At 39.2% G+C, this 17181-nt stretch overlaps 1 protein-coding gene across 1 annotated transcript in view; it reads left to right on the top strand.

Annotated features, from left to right (window-relative positions):
- Positions 1-17181, top strand: part of TPST1 (tyrosylprotein sulfotransferase 1) — a 119720-nt gene that overhangs the window by 25455 nt on the left and 77084 nt on the right. Inside the window, exon 2 of the mRNA XM_065892688.1 lies at positions 5835-6780. Within this exon, the coding sequence (XP_065748760.1) occupies positions 5936-6780 (845 nt within the window). The 5' untranslated portion in view covers positions 5835-5935. The remainder of the gene's footprint in view (positions 1-5834; positions 6781-17181) is intronic.

Below are 17181 nucleotides of genomic sequence, written 5' to 3'. Positions count from 1 at the left end.
CACCGCATCTGCTGAAGCCCGTGCACTCTAGAGGCCATGCTCTGCAACAAGAGAAGCCACTGCTGTGAGAAGCCCGTGCATCGCAATGAAGAGTAGCCCCCACTTGCCGCAACTAGAGAAAACGCGTGCACAGCAACAAAGACCCAACACAGCCAAAACTAACTAACTAAATAAATAAAAATAAATAAATTTATTTTAAAAAAACATGGTAGTTGTTTCCATCTTCTTTCTCCCCTCAGCCCCAGGCAACTACTAATTTTTCTGTCTCTACAGATTTGCCTTTTCTGGATATTTCATATAAATGGGATCATACAGTATGTGATCTTTAATGAGTTATTTCAGTCAATTACCATAATATTTTTAAGGTTCATCCAAATTGTAACATGTATCAGTACTCCTTTTTATGGCTTAGTAATACTCTGTTGCATGGATATACCATATATTGTTTACCCGTTTATCAGTTAGTGGGCATTTGGGTTGTTGCTTATTTTTGGCTATGAATAGTGATGCCATGAACATTTGTGTATAAGTTTTTGTGTAGACACGTGTATTCAATTCTCTTGGGTGGAATTGCTGGATCATATGGTAACTCTTAACCTTTTGAGGAACTGCCGAACTGTTTTCTAAAGTGACTGTGCCCCCGCCAGTTTACAGTTCCACCCACTGGCAGTATATGAGGGTTTCAGTTTCTCCACATCTTCACGGACACTTTTTATTGTCTGTGTTTTTTTTGTTGCCATCTAGTGGGTTTGAAGTGGTATCTCATTTTGGTTTTTTTTTTTTTTTTTTGCGGTATGCGGGCCTCTCACTGCTGTGGCCCCTCCCGTCGTAGAGCACAGGCCCTGGACGCGCAGGCCCAGCGGCCACAGCTCATGGGCCCAGCCGCTCCACAGCATGTGGGATCCTCCCGGACCGGGGCACGAACCCGTGTCCCCTGCATCGGCAGGCGGACTCTCAACCACTGCGCCACCAGGGAAGCCCCTCATTTTGGTTTTGATTTGCATTTTCCTGAAGATTAACATTGTTGAGCATCTTTTCATGTGCTAATTAACTATTGTATATCTTCTTTGGGGAAGTGTCTAGTTAGAGTTTTTGTCCGTATTTTATTGGGTTATTTGTCTGTCTTGTTGAATTGTAAGTTCTTTACATATTCTGGTTACAAGTCCCTTATTGGACATATGATTTACATATATGTTCTCCCATTCTTTGGTTTGTCTTTCACTTTTAGGATATTGTCCTTTGGAGCACAAATATTTTAAATTTTGATGAAGTCCAATTTATCTGTTTTTTCTTTGTCTCTTGTACTTTTGGTGTTGTATCTATGAAACTGTGGCCTAACGCACAGCCACAAAGATTTACACTTCTGTTTTCTTCTAAGAATTTTATAGTTTTAGCTCTTACATTTAGGTCTCTAGCTCATTTTGAGTAAATTTTTGTGAATAGGTATTCAGCTTCATTCTTTTGCATGTGGATGTCCAGTTGTCCCAGCATCATTTGTTGAAAAGAGTGCTCTTTCCTCTCTCAGTTATCTTGGCACCCTTGTCAAAAGTCAGTTGACCATAAATGTAACAGTTTATTTCTGGACTTCCATTCATCTGTATGCCTGTTTTTCTGCCAGTATTTGCATTGTCTTCATTACTATCACTTTGTATTAAGTTTTGAAATCGTGAATCTTCCAACATTTTTGTTTTTCAAGATAGTTTTGGCCAGAGTGAGATTGTATAAACCTAAATAAGATTAAGTAACTCACTGCTTAGGATCTTTAAATCAGTCACATCTGATTGCATCTATGATAAAATTTTATATCCCTAACCTGACCCACAAGATTTATGAACTGACCCCTGCTCATTTTTCCAGTTTCATCTCTCACTCACTTTCTCTCTTGCTTACTGCCTTAGCCTGCTCTTTGAAAACTATTTTTTTTTTTTTTTTGCCCGCACCATGTGGCATGTGGGATCTTAGTTCCCAACTAGGGATTGAACCCGTGCCCCCTGAATTGGAAGCACAGAGTCTTAACCACTGGACTGCCAGGGAAGTCCCTGAAAGCTTTAAAATGCCTTTCTATTGCAGGGCTTTTGCATATCCATTTACTTTTGCTTAGAATGCTCTTCTCTTCACTCTTTACCTAGTTCCTGCTCATTCTTCAGATCTTTACCTGTCAATTTTTAAGAAAGGCTATTCCTATTATTATTATTTTTTAATACATTTATTTAGTTTTGGCTGCCTTGGGTCTTTGTTGCTGCGCGGGCTTTCTCTGGTTGCTGTGAGTGGGGGCTACTCTTCGTTGCAGTGCATGGGCTTCTCATTGCAGTGGCTTCTCTTGTTGCAGAGCACGGGCTCTAGGCGCGCAGGCTTCAGTAGTTGTGGCACGTGGGCCCAGTAGTCGTGGCACGTGGGCTCAGTATTCATGGCTTGCGGGCTCTAGAGCGCAGGCTCAGTAGTTGTGGCACATGGGCTTAGTTGCTCCATGGCATGTGGGATCTTCCTGGACCAGGGCTCGAACCCGTGTCCCCTGCATTGGCAGGCAGATTCTTTACCACTGAGCCACCAGGGAAGCCCCCTATTATATTTTAAATATTGTTTTTTCTTTTCTCACTTAGAAAGGTAACACATGTTCATCATAGCAAATTTGAAAAATAAGAAAAGGTATCTTACAAGGAAACCAGAGGATAAGCATTTAATGTTGCAGAGACATCTAATGCCAGCTTGTTTTTTGGTCGTATGGTCCTTATTTTCTTTTTCTGTTTGGAAGCCTGAAGAACTATTTCTTTCACATTTGAAATTGAACTATATTTGAAATTTGAAATTGCCATATTTGAAATTGCCAGGATGTTTCCAGATTGGGTTTATTGTCATTGTTTTGCTTGAAAGGTAGGCCCTCACTTGAATAGACTAATGTCTTTTTTTCTATTTCCAAAAGGATTTTTTCCCTTTGTGCTTGTGATACAGTTTTAGTTTCTTTAACCAAAATGTTATTTTTCTAGGGTTGTATCTTAATTCTCCATTTTCTCTATTACTCTCTTTTCTCTCCATTGTTTTCTTTCCTTCCCACTTTCTCCCCTTTAAATTAAATACTGGTGTAACATCTTAAGTGTGCCTTCTACATCATGGATACAGTTTTCTGCATAGATATTTCAATGCTATATTGCTACCAATTATCTTAATTAATGTTTTTTTCTTTGCAGTCTTTTCTTATCAAGCTGATCTTCTAATCTCAACCTCTTCTCACTTTGTGGTTCTTTGTTGCACCTTTATAATAAAGTACAGTGCCTGGCACAATAATAGGTCTTCAAATATGTGGCTAAAGGAATGAATACATGAGTAAACAAAAACCAGATCTTGACTGTTGTATCCTACTGAGACTCTCAAAAAATATTTCTTTGAGTGTATTCTTCAAAAAAAGAAAAACCAGCTGTACTGAGGTGTAGCATATACCATAAAACTTACTCATTTTAAGGGTACAATTCAGTGATTTTTAGTAGATTTTATAGAGTTGTGCAACTATCACAACAGTCCAGTTTTAGAACATTTTCATCACTGGAAAAAGTCCCCTCATGCCTGTTTGCCATAAGTTCCTGCTTCCACCCCATGCTTTCTGTCTCTGTAAATTTGCCAGATGTGAACACTTCATATAAATGTATGCTGATGTAGCTGCTCAGATACATACACACACATACACAATTGTTTTCATTATTAAGCATGGCTTTCTTGTGGTTTGCCCCCTGTCTGCATAGCTTAGTGGACAGCGGTTGTGCTCAAACATATTGAGGCAGTAAGACTTGTCCTCTGCCAGTGGATCTGCGTGTGGGGCAGAGGAACATGTTCAAAGTTCAGGCTGTTCTCAAATCTGCCCTGGTGTTTACTTTCCACTTGATCCTTTCATGTCTCCTCTTTGCCTGTATATAGCTCAGCGTTGGCCACGAGCTTGCTGATCACGACTACAGCCTCAGCCTACTAGAGCTCTTCACCGTCCTTGCTCACCTGCCGCCTGGAGCATCACTTACACTGGCAGCACAGTTGGGCATGTGTGCTACGCTCCAGTTCAAATTGAGTGATCTCCCATTGATTCCAGCAGCAAAGCCTCCAGGCCTTGTAGTTTGTCCTGCCCTGCAGAACCTCTGTACCTGCTGAGTGGGTGGATGGTGGGGGTGGGAGTAGTCTTGGGCACAAATACCACAGCTTTCACTGTTCTTACTGAACCGTTGAGCAGTTTTTCAAACATAAATGCTTCTTGGGTTGCTGTATTCCTTTGGTCAATTTCCAGAGGACTGAAAGGGTGGTTTTGTCAGTTTCATTCCTCTTTATAACTTGTTTTTTTGGGGAGAAGAATTGCCTACCTTCTCCTTAGTTCATAGCTAGACATCCAGCCCCTCAGAATGTATTCTTTTTCTGGTGTAGTTAGTCATTTCCCCAGGTGTACTCACTGTCAGTCAGGATATTCATATGTGTGTGTGTGTGTGTGTGTGTATGACTGAGAGTTTTTAAGGAATTGGCTCATGTGATTATGGCACTGGTATTTCTAAAATCCATACAGCAGTCCGGCAGGTAAGAGTTGATGTTAGCCTAGAGGCTGAATTCCTCAGGGCAGCAGGCTAGAAGCTCAGGCAGGGTTTCTGTGTTGCAGTCTTGTGGAGAATCCCTTTTTCTTCAGGAAACTTGTCTTTTCTCTTAAGGACTTCAATTGTTGGATGAGGTCCACCTGTATTTTGGAGGGTAATCTACTCAAAGTCTGTTGATTTAATTGTTAATCACTTCTAAAAAATATACCTTCACAGAAACATTTTGACTGGTGTTTGACCAAACACTGGGCACCATAGCCTAGCCAAGTTGACAGATAAAACTAAACATCACACTTGCCCTCTGAAATTCAGGGTAAGTTGACATGTACATAGTACGTATGTTTTACGTACATGCCCCTGCTTTTACATGTCTGTGTCTTTGGTCATAGCGTATCTTCGGTTTAGAATGCTCTGTGTACCCAAATCTTATCTATTCTAGATAAGGCTAGATCACAGACACACACAGTTTTCTTTGCACCCTATACACCAGCTTTCCTGAACTACTTCTTGTCACCTAATTATGCTGTGTTCTGTCATGCCATTGTGCTTTTGCACACAAGTTTCTATTGCTTAGAGTACTCCTTCCTCTTGTTTTATATATGGTTTTATAGCTTCCTGAGGTAGCTTCCTTTCTGTGTGCCTTATCATTATACTACCATTGTCTCCTTTGCTTATTTCTACTAAGACACTGATCACACTTTATTATCATTGTATATTTGTCTGCCCATGAGACTTTGTTTCCTGAGAGCAGGGGTCACTGCACTGCTGTCCTTTTCAAAGTTTATCCTCAGCCAAGCCCAAGTATCTGGACTGTAGTACCTAAATAAATAATTTGTAAGATATGAATAAACTGAATCTGTGTTAAAAATTTGGAAGTTGTATATTTCTTCTGTAATTTCTGTTTATAGTAGAATGTGGATGAAGCTTCTTGGGGATGAAGCAACTCTGAATATCAGAGATGAACCTTGGGTTAGACTCCAAACATACTTGGGAATATTAAATATTTGCTTGACTCACTATAGAAATAATTTTATTTATTTTTCCATTCTGTGCAAGGTCTGTAGCTTCAGAATTGTTACATTAAGAAAAGCTGTTTCTGATTAGAAATATTGATTTATTTTTGCTTATATTTATATATACTTTTATTCTAAGAGTATCAGTGTATTTAAGACTGCTTCAACTTCTTTCTAGCTAAAATGCAATGGTGATAACTGATGATTAATTTGTAAACAATCTTAATGTAATGGTAAAATAACTTTTTCCTTTTCCTATTAGATATTGATCATCTTTCTGAAGTAGAATCTCCATGGCCTGAATGTTTTCTGAAAAACATTTGTAGCAAAATATCTGTTTAATAGCAAGATAACCACATCAAGATGGTTGGAAAACTGAAGCAGAACTTACTATTGGCATGTCTGGTGATTAGTTCTGTGACTGTATTTTACTTGGGCCAACACGCCATGGAATGCCATCACCGAATAGAAGAACGTAGCCAGCCCCTCAAATTGGAGAACACAAAGACCACTGTGCGAACTGGCCTGGACATCAAAGCCAATAAAACCTTTGCCTATCACAAAGATATGCCTTTAATATTTATTGGAGGTGTGCCTCGGAGTGGAACCACACTCATGAGGGCCATGCTAGATGCACACCCTGATATTCGCTGTGGAGAGGAAACCAGGGTCATTCCTCGAATCCTGGCTCTGAAGCAGATATGGTCACGGTCGAGTAAAGAGAAAATACGCTTGGATGAGGCTGGTGTCACCGATGAAGTGCTGGATTCTGCCATGCAGGCCTTCTTACTAGAAATCATTGTTAAGCATGGGGAGCCAGCCCCTTATTTATGTAATAAAGATCCTTTTGCCCTGAAATCCTTAACTTACCTTGCTAGGTTATTCCCCAATGCCAAATTTCTCCTGATGGTCCGTGATGGCCGGGCATCAGTACATTCAATGATTTCTCGAAAAGTTACAATCGCTGGATTTGACCTGAACAGCTATAGGGACTGTTTGACCAAGTGGAATCGTGCCATAGAGACCATGTATAACCAGTGTATGGAGGTTGGCTATAAAAAATGCATGTTAGTTCACTATGAGCAACTTGTCTTACATCCTGAACGGTGGATGAGAACACTCTTAAAGTTCCTCCAAATTCCTTGGAACCACTCAGTATTACACCATGAAGAGATGATTGGGAAAGCTGGGGGAGTATCTCTGTCAAAGTGAGTAGATGTTATGTTTTTTATTTGACCATATTCAGCTAATAAAGAATGTGTGTGTGTGTGTGGGTGTGTGTGGGTGTGTGTGGGTGTGTGTGTGTGTCTATATGGAATATATATATGTGTATGGAAACTATAGACCTTTTCTGGAATAGAGCTTCATCAGTGAGTTTTTAAAAAATTCTCTAGCCGGTTCATTATAGACCCTTTCATTTGCTTAATTCATTTTTAAATTTATGAATTGTCCTTTATGTACTTGATGGAAGCAAACCCAATTTATAGCAGTGGAAAAGACATCAGACTTTAATGTCCATCATTCAATTTTAGTGGCTTCTGATATTTAATTTCTAGATATTTTTGTTAATAAGGATAGTTAACTTTTGTGTAGATTAGGGTCAATATGAGGAAAAGCATCTACCATGTTGGTAGTGAATTCCAGCATATAGGACATTTTAGTGAGAGAAAAATAAAGGTTAAAATTATCTAACTCATTCCCTTCATTTTACAGGTAGGAAATCTGAGTCAGAAAGATCAAAATGATTTACTCAAATTTAAATGGCAGGGCCAGAATTAGAATCTATGCTTTGGTCTTAATGGGCTAGTGCTTTTTCCCATGGCATTTTATTACATGTAGTGCTTCTTTTGTCATCTGATGGATACATCTTCCCTTGATTTTTACAAAATTTTAGAGGATCTCTGGAATTTGGAAGCTTAATCCATAATTCATACACGAAGTTCCTTGGAATCAAATATTTCTAAAACCATTGTATTTTTCTTCCTTTCTCATGAAGTGATGACTAGGGTGGCCTGACTTGATCTGATAACCTGACTTGATGACTTATACCTAGAATAAGGATATAAGGATATAAAACCTACTGTTAAATTCAGGTAGCATCTCCTCATGAAGAAAAGTTGGCTATGACTAAATTTTATTTTTTATCTTTCCATTTATAAAAGTAATATCCCCTGTAAAAAAAAAAAAAAAAAAAGAAAAAGCAGTGAACTTCCCTTGTGTGTCCTGCTTGCCCCTATCAAGGAATGTCTTCTTGATTTTTTTTTTCAAAGTATAGAACTTGTACGGTAAATATTGATTCCTCATAGTTCACTATGAGCAACTTGATTCCTCATAGTTCACTATGAGCAACTTGTCTTACATCCTGAATGGTGGATGAGAACACCACCACCACACTACCTTTCTACAACAAGCTTTCAGTTATTGATTATAAATTATTAGGTATCATCACTCCAGTGGCTCCAGGTTATTTTTATTGATTCAAAGAGAATTACAGCTTTAGCTAACGTCATCACAGTTCACTGTTCTCTCCAAATAATAGAGCATCACTAGTTTCTAATCACCTGTATTCTTAGGTAACATTTTACTTTGTATGCTTGTATGTTGGCCCAGAAATTCTGATGCTAGTTCCATCTATTAATATAAAATAAGCCTATTAACGCCCCTCATCTCTCCAAGTAGGGATTAAAGAGATGCTCAAGTTAAATTTCTGTGGAAATCAGGAAAAGATAATTTTGCAGGGACTTCCCTGGTGGTCCAGTGGTTAAGACTCTGCACTTCCACTGCAGAGAGCACAGGTTTGATCCCTGGTTGGGGAACTAAGAACCTGCATGCTGCGCAACATGGCCAAAAAAAAGAAAAAAGAAAAAATATAATTTTGCAAACATGCAGACCAAGGAAATTCACAGGAATTTTGAATCAGTGACTTTTAGAGGGGGAAAAGACCTTACTTAGCATGTAGTCTATAGAATGCAGACCCAGTGAGGTTTTATGCTTTGTCAAGAATCACATATGGCAGAACCATGACTAGAACCTCCAATGCCTATTCCACGACTCTTGCCACTATATGAGTTTTTTAAAATTAGGGTATAACATATATAGTAAATCACAAATATTCAGTGTACAATTTGATGAATGTTTACATCTCTACACACTTGTGTTCTCACCATCCATATAAAGATATAAAAAAATTACCAGCACTCAGGAGACTCCTTTATGCTCCTTCCCAGTCAGTATCCTCCTAAACCCCAAAGTAACCCTGTTCCAATCTCTTTCACTAGAGGTGATATGAGGTTGCATATAAAGTTCAAAAACAGTCTTGCTTGTTTTTGAACTTCATATAAATGCAGTCATGTCTATTTATTATCTTGTTCTTGGATTTTTTCATTTAACATTTAGATTCACCCAGAATATTATACATAGCAGTAGTTCATTCTTTTTCATTACTACGTGATATTCCAATATGTAAATATAACACAATTGATCCATTGTTCCATTGATGGACATTTGATGTTTCCAGTTTGGGGGAATTATGGGTAAAGTTGCTAAGCATATTCTTGTACATAACCTTTGGTTGACATAAGCTTTCATTTCTCTTGGGTATATAACAATGAGTAGAACTGATGGCTCGTAAGATATCTCTATCTATGTATCTATGTATCTTTAACAAATACTTCCATTTTTCCAGGGTGTCTGTATCATTCATGTATGGCTGTACCATTCATGTGTGACCATACTATACATGAATGTGTTCTAGTTGCTTCACATCTTTTCCAACACTTGGTATTGTCAGTCCTTTTAATTTTAGTGGGATGCAAGTAGTTTTTAAACTTACAAGCAAAATAATAACATTTAAACTCCTTTTTGAAACAAAGACTTACCCAGCATTACAGTATAAAATAGATAAGAGCAGAGCTACTGTGGTTGAAGCAGGTCTAATCTAAACTGTACTGCCTCTTTTAAGACTGAGTCCCTGCTCTTAAAAAGAGCTAATTGGGAGATAAGGTAAAAACATACAGACTTACTCCATTAGTAAGTACCAGGTTGTAAATATTACATGTTAGTTGAGAGTCATGACCATAAGGAATTCATAGGCCAGAGTCAATCATCCTGTGTGCTTTTGCCTTCCTATAAATATTTTTATTCTGGGAAAATTGTTTAAAGTAAGTATTTTAATACTTATTTTAGTATTATTTAGTACAAAAATACTGAAAATATTTAGGCAGCCTTGAAGATATCACCAGATGGCTCAGGATGCAGAAATTGTTGACGACAGCAATAAGAAGGGCCTTCATGGTTCTACCTGCCTTATCTTGTTAACTATGAAAGTTAAGCTTTCTTTTGCTTTGCTTAGGAATTTTCAGTTATTTTCATTTCATTTCTTGCTTCCCTGATCAGTTCCAGTTACAGAAGAGTAGGAGGTGTAGGGTAGTCACGTGCTAGCATGTATAAGGGTCGTCTATGAAAGAGTTTGATAGAAGAAAGCATACTTTCGTTCTGGCGTGGTCCAGGGAGTCTTCATTAGAGATTAGTGTATATAAGCTAAACTTTTCAAAATTGAAAATAAAAGCAAAATAATGAGTGGAGAAGGGATGAAAACAGATTGCTTTGACTGGCTGATAATTTAGCTTTAGTTCTGCATTTAGGTAAAACTGTAGGATTTTATTCTATTTTAATTTTTTACTTATTAATTTTTTTTGGCTACGCTGTGCAGCATATGGGATCTCAGTTCCCCGACCAGGAATTGAACCCACACCCCTTGCATTGGAAGCACAGGGTCTTAACCACTGGACCGCCAGGGAAGTCCCTAGGATTTTAGATATACTAGTCATCCTTGATATTTTAAGGTAGTCGTTCAACTCCAGTAGTAGTTCTAGTTTCTCCAGTGACTGGCATTATAACTTTTATGTTTGAATGCTACGTTCTGTTTTAATAAATTATTCAACCATACTATTCAACTTCATATTAAACTGAATCATATAGTCTTGAATATGATAGCTCCAAAAAACAATATGTATAGAACTCGCTGATCTATTTCTTCTAAACTAATAGAGAGTAGGAAAAAATTGAGGTATTTCTACATGTCTTTTTGCCTTTATCTTTCAAGAAATGTTTGTATAGAAAGGTGGGGGGGCACATTCTAAGGAAAATATTTTATGCAAATAGGTGTATTCCGGCAGAATTCTCCAAGTGATTGAATTGGAGGAGGGTTTTGCTGATCAGTAAATGGTATCTACTGCTGAGGCCTGATCTGTTTGATATTTGTATTTTGCGTTTGGAGTAGGAAATAGAAGTTTGTATTTTGAGTAGGAAATAGAAGTAAAGTTTGAGACTATTCATGTAGACCTCTTCCTGCAGATTGTGGAATTTTTGTGGAATTTTAGTCATCTCCATATGGAAGCATTCAGGAAGTTACTAGAGTGCACGGAGTTGTTTTTGCTCTTAAACTCATTAAGATACTATAGAATTACCTGGAACAAATAAAAATCATCAATAACAGTAACAACAAAAAAAAGCCACCAACCATATGTATACTCAAGAGTGAGTGAAATAAAAAGGTAACTTATGATCAGTAAATAAGTTTAGTAGTCAAAAGAGCAAAGCCAGAAAAACAAAATAATATAATGGTAACCCTTAAAAGGAATAAGTACAAGAATCACAACTACAATTCAGAGAAGAGTTATCTACTCCTAGAGCAGAAAAAGGGTGTACAACTATTATGCACAAATAGGTTAGAATGAAAAATGTAATAATAGTGGTAAATATAAGAGAACAAATTAGAATACAATAAATGACACTCTGAAGCTTCTAATAAGTGTAAAGCAGAGAAAAAACTTAGAAATCCGATCCAGAGCAAAAAACACATTAAATAGGTGAAAATAATGCAGAAAAGTTTTTGGAAATGGAGATACTTTTGAGGAAGTAGAATAGTTATTTAGTAAATTTAGAATATTAATTTTTTTTTTAGTTTCCAAAATGGAACTTAGTTTGGAAATTAAAAATTTTTATATTTTACAGGATTACCAGAGAAAGATAACAAAATGTCTACTTGAAAAATTTCTGAAATGTAAGGATAACAAGAATATTATGAGTGGGCTTCCCTGGTGGCACAGTGGTTGAGAGTCCGCCTGCCGATGCAGGGGACACAGGTTCGTGCCCCAGTCCGGGAAGATCCCACATGCCGCGGAGCAGCTGGGCCCGTGAGCCATGGCCCCTGAGCCTGCGCGGCCGGAGCCTGTGCTCCGCAACGGGAGAGGCCACAACAGTGAGAGGCCTGCGGTACCGCCAAAAAAAAAAAAAAAGAATATTATGAGCAAGTTAAGAGAAAGCTATATTCATGCAAATTAGGATCACTTCTATAGTTTGTAAGATTAATAGCATGCAAATCAGGATTGGCTGAGCTCTGTGAACTCAGATTAAAATATCCCAGAGGAGTTTTATAAATATTACACTTTTCCCCATAAAATTATCATAGAGCAAGGCTGTTTACTTTGGATTACTGATCCTTTGTGAAGGCAGTAAACCTATCTTTATAAATTTAGCTGTTAATCAAATACCATCTAAGAGGAACGCTTTGGGATTGTGGAAATGGCTGTGCTGCTTTTACAAGTCAAATTGAAGAGCTAAGTAGCTGAGAACACTTAGCTGGAAAAGGGTAATTGAATAAACGAGGAATACAATTGACAGCAAAACAGGTTGTTAGAGGAAAATTGTATTTAAAAATATGTCAGTGAAGAATGAGAAGAGCAAGAACATAAATTAATATAAAGCACAACTCTCACTTTTCTTGAAGAACATGGCAATCGATGGCAAAAAATAGAAGTTGAGTATTAAATCATTTAGATTAAGGTGTCTTTGCAAAAGAGAGCGATCCAAGATAACAGTGGTTTTAAATAAAATAGTGGCTGTTATGTAAAAGAAGGCAGACCAAGACTGGTTTGGAAGCTCATTGCCCCCAAGGTCCAAGTTGGAGCTCCAGTCATATTATCTGTGTCCTAGGCAGCAGGGTAGGGGTAGGGTGGGCATATAAGAAGGAGCCTTAAGTATTTTTTAAGAATTGTTTCAAGAAGCTTCCAGGTAGCCCTTCTCCGTGTGTTGCCCTGGCCATAACTTAGTCTTATGGCCATAAATAAAAGGCTGAGGAATGTAGTGACCATGTGCCCAACTGAGAGTTGATGTTTCTTTTTTTTTTTTTTTTTTTTTTTTTTTTGCTGTGCGCGGGCCTCTCACTGTTGTGGCCTCTCCCGTTGTGGAGTACAGGCTCCAGACGCACAAGCCCAGCGGCCATGGCTCACGGGCCCAGCCGCTCCGCGGCATGTGGGATCCTCCCGGACCGGGGCACGAACCCGTGTCCCCTGCATCGGCAGGCGGACTCTCAACCACTGCGCCACCAGGGAAGCCCATGATGTTTCTTTTACTGAGAAGAATAGGTTGTTTTTTGGGGTAGGCAGATAGCAGTCTCTGCTACTTCACTGAGTACTTACTATGTGCCAGACAGAGTACAGAAGTCTGCCCTAAAGGTACCCATGATAACAGAAGACACAGATTGCTGAATGATACAGTGTGAAGTACTATGGGAAACCAACAAGAGGTACCTAACCCAGTCTGTGCTGTTCAGGAAGGCCTTCCTGGGTGATGTGGTGTCAAATTGAGAAATAAAGCAGTGTTTCTCAACCTTGGCAGTATTGACATTTTGGGCCAGATAATTCTTTGTTGTGGGGGACCATCCTGTACGTTGTGGGATGTTTAATTAGCAGCATCCCTGGCTCCTACTCAGTAGATACCAGTAGCAACCCTCCCCACCCCTGCCAAGTTGTGGCAACCCAGAATGTTTCCAGACATTGCGAGATGCCCCCTGGGGGGCAAGCTTCCAGATAAAGGGAAGACCATTTTGACTTACAGGATATTGTGCTCCTTGGGTGACCCATGGTTGGAGTGTGGTAGTTCTTCCTTGACTGCTTAAAACATCTCTTTCTTCCTTAGCCAAATGAACCATCAGGAGATATTACTCCTAGGATCGGTCTGTGTCTAACTCTAGTCCTACAGTGCCCAAAGAGAAGAGGTGGAATAGAGAGCTTCTTGTGGCCTGACTCATGGCTCAACCTAGGGGCACAGAAGGACCTAGAGAACAGCTGGGACCTGTTATGCCTGAACTGTAGGCCCTGCCCTCCCACTCTATAGTGGAAGTCATCCAAGCTCAGTCCCACCTGGGCCCAGAATGTCACATTTGTTTCCCATAGTCTAATATAATTGTTTAAACATAAAGTAAAATAAAACCAGGCAGTAATCATTTGGAAGCTGCAACAGGGACAAATTCACAAAGATGAGAAACACTGTGGTATTTATAAGGAATTATAGGCAGTTTGGTGTTGCAAGAGAGTTCATTCCTAGGCTTGAGAGTGCTGAGAGGGACCAGGCTTTGGAGGGCCTTATGTTTTATGCTAAAGATCTTAACTTTTATCCTGTAGACCAGTTGTTTCAAACTTGTCTTATCTGTGGGACACTCTTTTCAAATGAAATCTCATAAGGAACCTTGGTATCTAAAGTACTTAGAGGTGGTGTGGCTCTGGTTTGTGGCAACATTTAATTTTGCTTGGATTTAGCAAAACTGAAGTAAAACTCATGGAATTGCAACACTTCTATTTTGTTTTCAAAAGAAAAAGTTGATTATAACATCCTCTTAAATTTATAAAAATTGTAAGTTTTTAAGAGGTTGGGATCATAATGGTTTCTACAGACACTTAGGGTTTTTTTGTTTTTGTTTTAAGTATTTATTTATTTACTTACTTATTTGGCTACATCAGGTCTTAGTTGCACGCAGGATCTTCATTGCAGCACGTGGGATCTTTAGTTGCGGCTTGTGGGATCTTCAGTTTTGGCATGCGGGATCTTTTAGTTGCGGCATACAGGCTCTTAGTAGCAGCATGCGGGCTCTTAGTTACAGCATGTGGGATCTAGTTCCCTGACCAGGGATCAAACCCGGGCCCCCTGCATTGGGAACACGGAGTCTTATCCACTGAGCCACCAGGGAAGTCCCTACAAACACTTAGTTTTTTTGTTTTACTTATTTATGTATTTATGTATGTATGTATGTATGTATGGCTGAGTTGGGTCTTTGTTGCTGCACGTGGGCTTTCTCTAGTTGTGGCAAGTGGGGGCTACTCTTCGTCGTGGTGTGTGGGCTTCTCATTGCGGTGGCTTCTTTTGTTGTGGAGCACGGGCTCTAGGCACGGGCTTCAGTAGTTGTGGCTCGCCGGCTCTAGAGCGCAGACTCAGTAGTTGTGGCACTCGGGCTTAGTTGCTCCATGGCATGTGGGATCTTCCCGGACCAGGGCTCGAACCCGTGTTCCCTGCATTGAAAGGTGGATTCAAGCAGTGCACCACCAGGGAAGCCCTAAGCACTTAGTTTTAATAGACCTAAGTTTGACCTTTCAGGGTATGAAACTTAGAAGGTATGAAACAAAGAAAAAAATTTTTTTTAAGATTTAAAATGTTAGCCTGTTTGGGAGTGTTTTTCTAAGGTGAAACATAGGGCAAATTTGATCTGTAAGTAGAATAACCTGTAAAATTGATTAACTGCTATCAAAGAAAAACCAAGCACATCATAGGTATTATAGCTAGTTTCTATCCAGACACTATGGTCCTCTCCCTATTCTGAGTTATCTAATAAAGGATGATTTCATTATTTTTGAAAAACACCATTACATTCCATCATTGATCAAAATCATCTTCTCAAACATCAGCCATACATTAGGGTCACCTGAAGGACCTTTTAAAAGACCCAGAGTTTCTGATTCAGACCTGGTGTAGCCCCAATAATTTGCATTCGTAGCAGGTTCCTAGGTGGTGATGCTCCTTGTCTGGAGATTTCACTTTAAGAACCCTTGCTCAGAATCATGCTGCATCTTATGTTTGCTTCATATGTAGACTCTAACTTTTTTGCTTCTTACTCTCTGGGCTCTAGCCACACTGAAATAATTGTATCTACTCAAATAGTCCACACTGTTCATTGTATCAGCTCCTTTGGATGTATTGCTCCCTCTGTCTGCAGTACCTTTCTCTCACTTCATCTGACCAAGTCAAGTTGTATTTTAAGCATTCAGCTTAGGTCTCCCTTTCCTAAGGAAGAGCTCCTTGAGATCTCCCTTTGTCTAGGATGTGCTTCCTTTGCCTTCATGAGGTGTCTTGGCAAGTGGAAAAGGGTTCAGACTTTGAAGCTGATTAGACCTATGTTTAAAATTCTTTTACTGACACCAACTGGTTTTGTAACATCGGGTAAACTACTGTCCCTCTCTGTATCTTCATTTTTTTAATCAAGAAAGTGGAGAAGATGGTGATGATGACCATGATGTTATCATCTAATATTTATTGAATATTTGTTGTGTGCCAGACACTGTGTTGTAAGTTCTTTGCATGCCTTATCTCAGTTTTCATATTTACCCTTTCACACTTACACACAGATACTTTAAAAACCTCCAGTTTGGGACTTCCTTGGTGGTGCAGTGGTTAAGAATCCTCCTGCCAATGCAGGGGACACAGGTTTGAGCCCTGGTCTGGGAAGATCCCGCGTGCCACGGAGCAGCTTATTCTGTGCGCCACAACTCTGAGCCTGCACTCTAGAGCCCACGAACCACAATTACTGAGCCCGAGTGCCACAACTACTGAAGCCTGCACACCGAGAGCCCGTGCTCCACAACAAGAGAAGCCACCGCAATGAGAGGCCCGTGCACCGCAACAAAGAGTAGCCCACCCTTGCCGCAGCTAGAGAAAGCCCGCACGCAGCAACGAAGACCCAACGCAGCCAAAAATAAATAAATAAATTTATTTTTAAAAAGCCCTCCATTTTATAGATGAAGGGCCTGTCCCTCTCCAAGAGGTTGAGGAACTTGTCCTCGGTTCCACAGTTGGAACATAGTAGAGCGAGGATATGGGCTCACGTCTTTCCATCTTCAGAACCTGTGCTCTTAACCTCTATGTTACATTTACTTTATAGGGCTTATGAATATTAAATAAAATAATGAGGGTGAAAGTGGCTAAACACAGGCAGACAGATAAGAGTCAGGCAAAGTTTCAAATCCTAGCTCTATTCTTTATTAGTTATATGACCTTGGGTGAGTTACTTGATTTTGCTTATGCTTAGTTTCCTCATCCTCCCCCTTAGTTTTCTTATCCTGGAAATGGGGATGGAAGTAATATCCATTAGGGATGATACCTACTTTGTCGGGCTGTCCTCAGGATTAAATTAGGTTGACTATAAAGCCTTAGCCCAGTGCCTGGCATTAGTAGGTGATCAAAAATACCTATTGGGAATTCCCTGGCAGTCCATTGGTTAGGACTGTGTGCTTTCACTCTGTGCTTTGAAGCTGCACGGTGTGGCCAAAAAAAAAAAAAAGTTACCTATTATCTTTATTATTATTATTATCAGGATAATAATAATATCGACAGTACCCACTGAGGATGGAGGTCATAGTATTTATTTACTTCATAGGGTTGTTGTAAGGATTAAATTAAAATTACTACAAAGCCTTTAGCATAGCCCCTGGCATAAATGGTACTTATAGTATATATATATTTTATTATTAAATGCTTATGCTCTGTCAAAAAAAAAAAAA

Source organism: Phocoena phocoena, chromosome 15 (genome assembly GCF_963924675.1).
Source record: "Phocoena phocoena chromosome 15, mPhoPho1.1, whole genome shotgun sequence".
In the NCBI taxonomy this organism is placed as follows: domain Eukaryota; kingdom Metazoa; phylum Chordata; class Mammalia; order Artiodactyla; family Phocoenidae; genus Phocoena; species Phocoena phocoena.
This window is presented reverse-complemented; position numbering and strand designations above follow the sequence as displayed.